The sequence below is a fragment of the Otolemur garnettii genome, unplaced genomic scaffold (genome assembly GCF_000181295.1).
Source record: "Otolemur garnettii isolate 467f Iridium unplaced genomic scaffold, OtoGar3 scaffold00099, whole genome shotgun sequence".
Taxonomy (NCBI): Eukaryota; Metazoa; Chordata; class Mammalia; order Primates; family Galagidae; genus Otolemur; species Otolemur garnettii.
Genome location: NW_003852494.1, coordinates 5,358,182 through 5,367,794, shown reverse-complemented (window position 1 = coordinate 5,367,794; position 9,613 = coordinate 5,358,182). Strand labels below are relative to the sequence as shown.

At 49.7% G+C, this 9,613-nt stretch overlaps 1 protein-coding gene across 1 annotated transcript in view; it reads right to left on the bottom strand.

Annotated features, from left to right (window-relative positions):
* Nucleotides 1–6,586: 6,586 nt before the first annotated feature.
* Nucleotides 6,587–9,613, bottom strand: part of LOC100957552 (acetoacetyl-CoA synthetase) — a 46,633-nt gene continuing 43,606 nt past the window's right edge. Inside the window, exon 15 of the mRNA XM_012809039.2 lies at nucleotides 6,587–7,737. Coding sequence (XP_012664493.1) covers nucleotides 7,600–7,737 — 138 coding nt within the window. The 3' untranslated portion in view covers nucleotides 6,587–7,599. The remainder of the gene's footprint in view (nucleotides 7,738–9,613) is intronic.

The window sequence follows — 9,613 nt, the reverse complement described above, 5'->3', positions numbered from 1 at the left end:
TCTAACTGGTCCTCAAAACCCAATTCTTGTGTCTGCTGTCTGTGCAAATAAGCCCCATTTGTCTTCATTACCCATGAATATTCAGACCCAGAAAAACACTTTTTTTTTCTTTGCAATTCTCTATGAGAACTCTTCCAGGCAAACTCCACGCAATTCTTTAGCCATGTGGGGGTTTGTGCCATGTGGAATCCATCCCTGCCCACTCCAGCATCAGCATTCCAATCCTCCCAGAAGACACCACCACTCTCAGTCTACCTTTTTCAGGTTGAGCTGGCTCATCCTTCAGCTGTAGATGTGGTCACATGACCCAGATGTGCCCAATCAGAACCTTCCATTCTCCTGGTCTCTGTGATTGGTTCAGAGAGAGGTCCGTGATAGCAGCTAGGCCAATGAGATACTTTCCCAGGACTTCTGTTGAAATGTAGGCAAAAAGTCAAAGACCAAAGCTTACATAGAAGAAAGGACAAAAGAGATTATAAAAGAATGACAAACAATGTTTATTGAGCACCTGCTACATGTGTGGCAATATTTATAGTAACATGATTACTTCACTCTTGCCACAACCTTGTGAGATGCGTAGTATTCTTAATCCTCACATTTATACATGAGGCAAGGAGGCTCAGAGAAGTTGAGCACCTTTTCTACCATCACAGAGAGACACAGACATCACTCAAACCCAGGCACTTGCTTCTAGAATAGGGTTTCAGGTTTAATAAAACTATAGACACCCAGTTAAGTTTGAATTTCAGATAAACATTGAGTACTTTTTGGTATAAATACATCCTATGCAATATTTGGAACATTCCTATACTAAAAATTTCGTCATTGTTTTTCGGAAACTGAAAGGGAATGGGGTGTGCTGTACTTTATCTGGTAACCCAATTCCAGAGCCCATGGTCTTAACCACCGCACCCAACTTCCCACACAGATGCCTAGTCCTGATCACTCTGACCCACGCCTAGGACCCAGTCATCCCTGAAGCCGGTGATGAGAGATGCCTTTCTCACACTTGTGTTTGAAGAGTACTACCCTACAGAGTTCCAGTCGCAACTCAAATGAAGACTTTATAAAAACTACCCTCTGTAGCTGGGACCAAGGGGTAGGAGTACAGACGAGAGGAGGATAGATTCCCACCATCTGGAGGTGCTGAGTAGAGTAGGCTACTCACTATGAGGCCCGAGCCCCTGGCAGGGTGTGTTATTTCTCTCTTGCTGCATAATGATTATCATACACACTTAGCAGTTTAAAACAACCTGAAGCTGTCATGCTGGGCAGGGAGAGCCAGGCATGGCGGGGATGGTGTTCAGAGAGAAGAAACAAGGGAGGAAAGAAGAGGCTGGTACCTTGAAAAGAGAAGGCGCAGAGGGCCTGGTACTGCCTCCTGCCTCTTAAAGGAAACCCCCTGACCCCCCAGGGCCCAAGTTCCAGTCCCAGACCAGTTACTGGTCCCCTGGCTCCACACTTGAAGGGGTCATATAACTCGAGCCTGGCCAATCTGCATAGTCCCTCCTCCTGGCCAGTGATTGGTTCATGTTTGGTCATGTGATCCAAATACTCAAATAACCACCAATGTGGGAACTCATGCTAGCGCTACAGAGGGAGGGGAAAATCTTTGTCCCCCTCTTAGCTCTGTAAGTAAGAATGTAACCCTGGAGGTGTATGTGTCCATCTTGCCATCTGGAGAAGAGACTCCATCTAAGAATGTAGTCAACATAGAAGGTAGAGCTGAGATGGAGAGAGAGAATACTGATGACATCATGGAGCCCCTGGATCCAGCCACACCAGAAGCTTGTATAGCATTGCAGTTTTCAAAACAGTGGGCTAATAATACCCTTTTTTGATTAAGCCAGTTGGTGTTGGGGTTTTGGTTACTTCTTGCCAACAAAATAGATAGAGAGTCATGACTGAAAAGAGGAAATGGATGCCAAAAACATTTGGACCATGCCTTGCAGGTAGCCAATGAACAGGACTGGTGAGACAGATGAGCCTGCAAAATGAAAACTGGGTCCAAGCCAGGTGGGTCCATTTGACAACTACTCCCTTTCACTCTCCCCTAGACCCAACCTGACTTGTGATCTCTGCTGGAGGCAGCAAAAGAAAGAAATAGGAGGAAACACAGGGAGGGAGCCCTGCAATGAAAAAGTTTGGAAATTGTTCCAGCACATAATGAATTGACTAACAACTGTTTCTCCCCTGGAAGTCATCTAATGAAATTATTAGACCATCCATTTACTGCTGTGAGGGCCAACATGCTCTCCAACACAATCAACCATGACCACAGAGCCAGAGTTTCACTCGTAATATATTTTGAACATCTTCTTAACAGGCCTTTTCTTATTTGCTTATGACAGTCATGAAAGTTTGGGGACAAAATGACAGGAGGCTTCTAGGAATAGTTTGCACTAACATAAAGGCCATTGCCACTCAGAGAGAAAGAATCGCTCATCAAAGCCAGGTCAGGCTTTCTGGGCCTAAGCAGGCGGCCTCCTGAGTGTCTCTGCTGTATGTTCAACACCTATTTGCTTAATGACCAGAATCACCCTCATGTTTTGTGCTTGGGGTACAGAGAGGGAGAAGAGCAAGAGGGGAATGAGAAAGCCGGTGAGCTGAGGCCAAGTCTCTCACCACCCACCCCCTAAACCAAACCCCTCCCCGTGGCCCCTACCAAACCCAGTAAAAGGAACTGTCCTCAGTGAGACCCTACAAATGCTCATCTGATGATGTCAGTACTGGACTCAAAATCCTCCCTGGCTTCTGGGTGCCCTTAGAATATGATCCCCACCTGGCATTGTGCCTCTATCTGCCTTTCCTGCTCTCTGGCCCCTGCGTTTTCAAAAGAGCCTTTTTTGTTCCTCTAGGTCAGTTCCTTCCCTCCTCAGGACCCCTGCCTGCCTGGCTGTCCTACAGTCTTCCTGAGGTGGTGTCATACCTCTCAGGCTATGTCACCTGAGCCTCCCTACCTTGTGTCCCATGAGACATTCTTGTTTCCTGTCACCTATCTGTCTGCCTCCATGAGACCCAACCCACATGGTACAAGGAGCTCACCTACCTTGGGGACCACTGTTCCAGTGCAAACACAGATCAGCTGGACACCAGTTAGTAGCTGCCCTCTGGTTCTGCAGGATACTCAAGAAAATCCACTTCATTGGGACACAGGAGCTGTCACCAAACTGGAAACCATTGAGGATACAGGCTAAAGTCACATAGCTGTGAGCAGCTATGATGGATCAGGGTTCTAGAGAACCAGGCTATGACACTCTCACAGCTCTGTTCTTTTGGGTTTTGTGCAATCTGGACTTGCAGGGCACATGGATGGATGCACACACACTCGTACACTCACTCACACATACACATCTATATTCATATAATATACACATTCATATACACACATCACACACAAATGTGCACACTCACACACATACACATGCACAGATGCGTTCACACATGCCTAGACATATTCATATACACGTACACACATACAAAGTGTTATGAAAACTGACAAGTTGGTCCCACAAACCCCACAGTTCACACTTCAAAACAGAGACTCAAACACCAAACAGAGCAGCATCACCATTGTGTACACACAGACACACATGCCCTGCCAGCCTGATTCTACAGCTCCAGGTCAGCAGGACCCAGCAGGGAAGACCCCACCCCAGCTGGGACATAGCCACAGCCAGGCTCCCTCATCCCTATGGGAGGAAAATGAGCTGGCTCCTCACTGCTGCTGTCCCCACCCCTCCTGGTCACAGAGCCAGCCCCACCCACCACCAGGGCTCTGGGACGGCATGGGCCTCATGTACATCTGAGAGCAGTCATATGACAACATTGTGGTCTATGGGACATGGGTTAGAGTCAGGCCACCTCCTCCATCTCCCTTCCCTGTGGGGACCATGGACAATACCTTCACACCAGGGGATGGTACAGCAACCAGATGGGAGTAGCATGGCCCTTGGTGACTTTGTGAAACAAAGCCACCTACACCTCTGCTCCTGCTGGCCCACCCATTTACCTTGGGGCTGTTACAGAAAACAACCCAGATTGAGCCAGATTTAGGGGAACCTGTCAGCCTGCAGCTAGATCCTCAAAGGGATTTTTTCCCCCTTGAGACCTTCACTCGGACATTTGAAGACCCAAAGGGACCAGCTCATCTGCTCACCTTCAGCCTCAGCGACAAGGTCAGGAAAATGCTGTTTCTAAGCCCAGGTGGGCTTCAAGCCACCTGCCTGGGAAACAGATAAGTCACCTCACCTGGGACTGTCCCCAAGGTCTCAGAATGCAGCATGGAGGACAAGAGGGCAAATCCCCACAGCTGGAGTTGAGGAGGGTCTGTCCAGACAGGGGAGTGGGCTGGGCACCGGAAAAGCACGGAGGAGCCCCCAACCTGAGAAGGCTCCCGGGGGTGGGAAGGAACAGCTTAGGGAGGACCAGCTGCTCAGAGGGCTGAGTCAGCCAGGCCAAGTGGCAGATCCCGATCCCTCAGGAGATGCTGCCAGGACAGGCCTGGTGGGAGCTGGAAGATGGCAGGAGGCATGGTGCAGCTCGAGGCCATCTCAGAGAGGAAAAGGCAGCTGGCCAGCAGGTGGTGGGGTTTTGAGAGTGATGCTCAGTCCAAGGAACGTCAAAGGCAGGCTCAGCACTGCATGCACTGAGCGCCTGTTGTTCCTCACCATCTGTCTCTCATTAATGAAGTTGTCCAGCACAGCTTATTAATAAGGACGCGTGGGCTTAGTCAGCCTGGGCCGTTCTGCTGCACTAAAGGCCATGCTGATTAAGCCATAATGACTCCTCACGCACTGTCAATACAAAGGGGGTCTCCAAGCACCGAGCAGCCAGCGAGGGCCTGGCGGGCCACAGGTGTGATTTGAATCCTAGGTGAGGTCCGCAGGTTGGTCACATGAGAGGACAAGCCCAGCCCAAAGGTCGCCAACAACCAGGGTGCCCTAGTGCTCCTGCCTTCCTGCTCAGAACTCATACCTTCCCAAGGAAGGCCTCCACTTCTTGCTCAGTGACGGAACCCTAACTGTGAGGTCTACAAAACCACAGCCCCCAGAGATGCCCAGATCCTCACCTCAGAACCGGGACCTTAACTGTGAGGTCTACAGAACCACAGCCCCCAGAGATGCCCAGATCCTCACCTCAGAACCCTTGAGTGTTAGTTTACATGGTGCTGAGGTTCAAGTGTGGTTTGTCCCCACCACACTTGGGGTGACATTTGATCCCCAATGTGGTATTGAGAGGCAGGAACTAGTGGGAGGTGTCTGGGTCATGGGATGGATCCCTCAGGAACAGATTAATGCTCCCGGGGGCTGGGAATGGATTAGCTCCTATGAGCCCAGCTGCTAAAGAGTCTGGCGTCCTCTCTCGCCATGTGATCCCTGTACATGCCAGCTCCCTGCTCTCTGCCCTGACAGAAGCAGCCTGAGGCCCTCACCAGACACAGCTGCCCAATCGTGAATTTTTCCAACAGGTGTCACAAGCCACATAAACCTATTTTCTTTATAAATTCCTCAGCCCCAGGTATTATTATAGCCAACAAGACTGACTGAGACACTTGGAAAGCGGGGGTTTAGGCTGCTACAGTGGGGGAAATCACACTGGGTGACTCGAGCAGCCCAGGGTAGCCATAGGGAGGTCCTTACACTTGGAGAGCGAGGTGAAAGCATCAGTGTCAGGAGTGCAGCAGGAGGAAGGAGGTGCAACCAGCCACGGCTGAGAACAGCCAGCAGAGACGTGTCTTCTCCCCTGGGGGTTCCAGAAGGAACACAGGCCTGCTGACACTCGACTTCTGACTCCAGAAATATAATAAACTTAGGCTGTTTAAGCCACTAAGTGTGTAATAATTTGTTACCCACAACCATAGGAAACAAATAGAAAAATATAATAAGTCCTTTTCAAAATACTCAGATCCCCACTGCCCTTGCAGCAAGGGCCATGTGCCCCAATACTGGCTGGTGAGGCACAGCAGATGTAGGTCTTCAGAACAGTCATCATCTTGCCAATAAAAAGGGACAGACTCCAGAGGTACAGGGTTCTGCCTTTATCTTAGCCCTCTTGTCACTGCCTCCTTCTTCCCCCCTGGAGGTGGGGCAGCTACCTACTGAGGAGCAGAAAACAGGAGCTGGGGACCACTGCGTCATGGAGTTACCCCTCAGCCCCAGAAGAACAGCCAGCCTTTGACTTCCAGTGACATAAAGACCGCAAACCCCTCTGGGCTGAGCCTGGATTCTCTGGCATGAAGCCAAGCACAACCCGCTCTTGGGATTACAAGTGCTGACATCCAGAAACCCAGCGGGCTCTGGGCCAAGGGGCAGCCGGGGTGCTGTCTGCACACTGAGCAGCATTCTTGGCCAGTCAGTCATGGGGGACTTTGACTAAATACCAGGGGCCCAGAAAATGCCCCCACAAATTAGGCCCCAAATAACTCCAGGGAAGAGGTGTGGGCTGGTGCTTTGGCACAAGCAGCCTCACACACGCAGATGCAGTCACCCTCTTGGGAGAAAACAGGCATGCGTGCACTGATGGGTGTACACATACACCTATATGTTTATTTATTAGATAAAATTCCTCAGAGCACCTTCCCCCTATATTTTTATTATCCAGAAGAAGAAGGATTCAGGAAAGTATTTCATTGTGCTTAGTTTAAAAAAAATTAAAATGTGAACATCAGGATTACTGACACACATGCTAAAGGTACATACGAACTACCTGATTGTCGAAGCCCATGACTGCACTTGTAAGGGCTGATGACATAGTTTCAGCATGTACACACCAAGAACTCTCAGGCAGAGGTGGTGCAGAGATTCCACTCCTCCTGAGGCCAGGCGGCTCTGTCTCCAGAGGACCCTCGTGAGGGCACTGGCTGGGGAGGCATCCGCTAAGAACCCAGAGTGGACACCCACTGTATCATACACCACACACCAGATACTTGGGCATTAAATACATTTAAATGCAAAGTCTGTGCAATAAAGAGATCCTGTTACAGAGTGAAAAGACCTTCCTGCTGGCTGAGAGGTGCTCTTTGGCTGGAGTGTGACACACAGTCCTCCTGGAATTCTGCCCATGAGGCAGAAAATGTGTGAGTGGCCAGCGCAGGCCTAACAGCCAGCCAGGAAAATAAGTGTCAAGTTGTGCAGGAGGATCCCTCGTAACAGCTAAATCTCAGCAACGGATGGATGGCCCTGAGGAGAAATAGGTGCCAAGGGAAGAAATGGTTTGCACCTTTACGGAGTGAAATGGAACAACGGAGGCAGGAGGTGGAGGGCAAGATCACGGCTTAGGAGTGTATGCCTGTCACAGGAGCACCAGCCACTCTATGCCCCTCTTCACCATGTGTGCAAAGACACACATGTGGTCACCGTGGTGCCATGAGTGCAATCCAGATGCTCCCTGTGGTCTCTGAAGTCCGGAGTCCAGCTCAAGGGTGCAGAAGACCCAGGCACCCCCTGGGTTTAACTACAGAACAGAACCTATTCCCCCACCCCAAACTACAGAGCGCTTGGCACAGGCATCCTTTTGAAACAGCTGTAGGTTTCCAAGTAATGTGTCGAGCACATAGGAGTCAGAGTGCACGTGTGCCACCAAGTGCCATGCCAGCCGTCAGAAGTCCTGCAGCTCAGGGATGTCCTGGTACAGATCCAGTGCCTCGGGATTAGAGAAGGCCCCTCGGTGCTCCACGGCTTTGCCAGCAATGATCTGCCTCACAGCCACTTCTACTTTCTTGCCATTAAGCGTATACTGTCAGGGAAAGGCAGAAGAAACAAACAAAAAAGAACATTTAAACCTGAAGGGAAAATGATCCCTCAGCTCTCATCCAAACCCAAAGGCCCCATCTCAACCTGGAGCACCAACCGCAGATGAGTCTCAGCTCCAAGGGTCCCCTGCAGGTCTGAAAACAGACACCAAAGTGCCTGGAAAAACAAGGGTCCCCTCTTTGGGGGAGAAAAGTGTATTGAGAAAGGCAATTTCAAGGCCAGAACCAACTCTCTAGAACCTTTCTATGCTGTCCCCGGGAGGCGGGGGGGTCGTCTAGAACATGAGGCCATCACAAAAATATCGTGAGGTCAGTGTGAGCAATGAATTCTTGTAATGTTGCACATTTGATCAGAATCCAGCTGTGTGTCGAACCAAACCCCCCACTGTCCCCCAGTGATGCATATTCTGGAGAGAAAAACCGGGAAAGGGATCTCTTTCCCAGAATTCAGGCTCTCCCTCACCAGGACTACAGACTATGAAAATCCACAGCTCATTCCCGAATCCCAACACACACCTCAAAGAAGGGAGTTTCCAACAATGATGTGACTTCACCACATCTGGGGACCCCGAGTGAATTCCTTACCCTGAGTTTATTTCCTCAAATATCAAACAGGGGTGACAGACCCTATCCTGGGGGGCATATGGACACAAAAGTAAATGGGTCTAACACACATAGAGCTTCAGGAGCACCTGCTATTAAATGTTATGATGTTTTCATTTTAATTTATATTTATAGTTTATTTCATTATATGAATTTTATCACATTTTATTATAAAGACTATGTATCACCATCACTCTAGGAGCAGCCTGGCTTCCTGGGACTATGTCCAAAAGCCTCCCGCAAGCCCCCACAAACTCTGCCTCAGAACCCCCATCTGCGTGGGACAGTGCATTACTTTTTCTCACAGACTCTTTCCAAACATTTGAAGCTCCCTCTGAAATTTGTGTGCTTCATCTTTAATCGAAACAGGCTTCCAGCAGTGCAGGAGTGTTTAGGGGCTAGGAAACTTCTAGAGCAGCTAAGGCTACAACACCCAGAGCTTTTGAAGCTCTAGTGCTTTTTTTTTAAACCTGAGATGTCATTGAAATTCATTTATTTGAAAAATTCAGCTGACGTGTGAACTAATTAAGGATCTAAGGGCCGGCTTCTTCAAAGGGACTGCCTGTCACTTCGGTGTGGTGTCATCGGCCCTCTCTCTGTGAAAGGCAAATGTCTCACATGCTTTATGTGCCACTAAGCTTTACACAGAAGCTCCGGGGACAGCTTGTGGGATCTACTACCTTGTGGGACCTACTATCTTCTGTCAGCTGACAAAACACCAGAGGCATTGTCTTGAAAGAAATCCTGTGCCTGTTTCCTCTGGGAGAAGGGCAGAGGGAAAGGCACGGGCCTCCCCGGGTACAGGTAGACAGGTGCCGGCAGCCTCCTGTTAGGAAGGACCAAGCATCCCAGCCATGACCCCTGCAGGCAGAGACCCCTCTAACGCCCCAAGCCTGTTCCCCTGGACGCACCCAGAGCCCCAAAGTCTCTATTCTAGGTTTGACCGCGGAGACCACTGCCTTGGGAAGTAACCTTTCTGGGTTTCTGAATCCATAAAATGGGCATGAAAAAGACAACTTTGTCCCACCTGTCTCCACTCACAGTTCACTCACTCCCCACATGCATATGAGCACCTGCTGTTTGCCTTGGCAATGAGCTAAGCTCCAGAAGAAGGGACTGAGCTGACAAATGTTCCTGCTTCCAAGGAGCCTCCACTCCAGGCAGAAAGACATGGACAGTACACAGAATACACCTCAAAGCCACAGCAATTGCAGTCAGGGATAAGATGCAGCCCGGAGGGTATAGCCTCAAACAGGA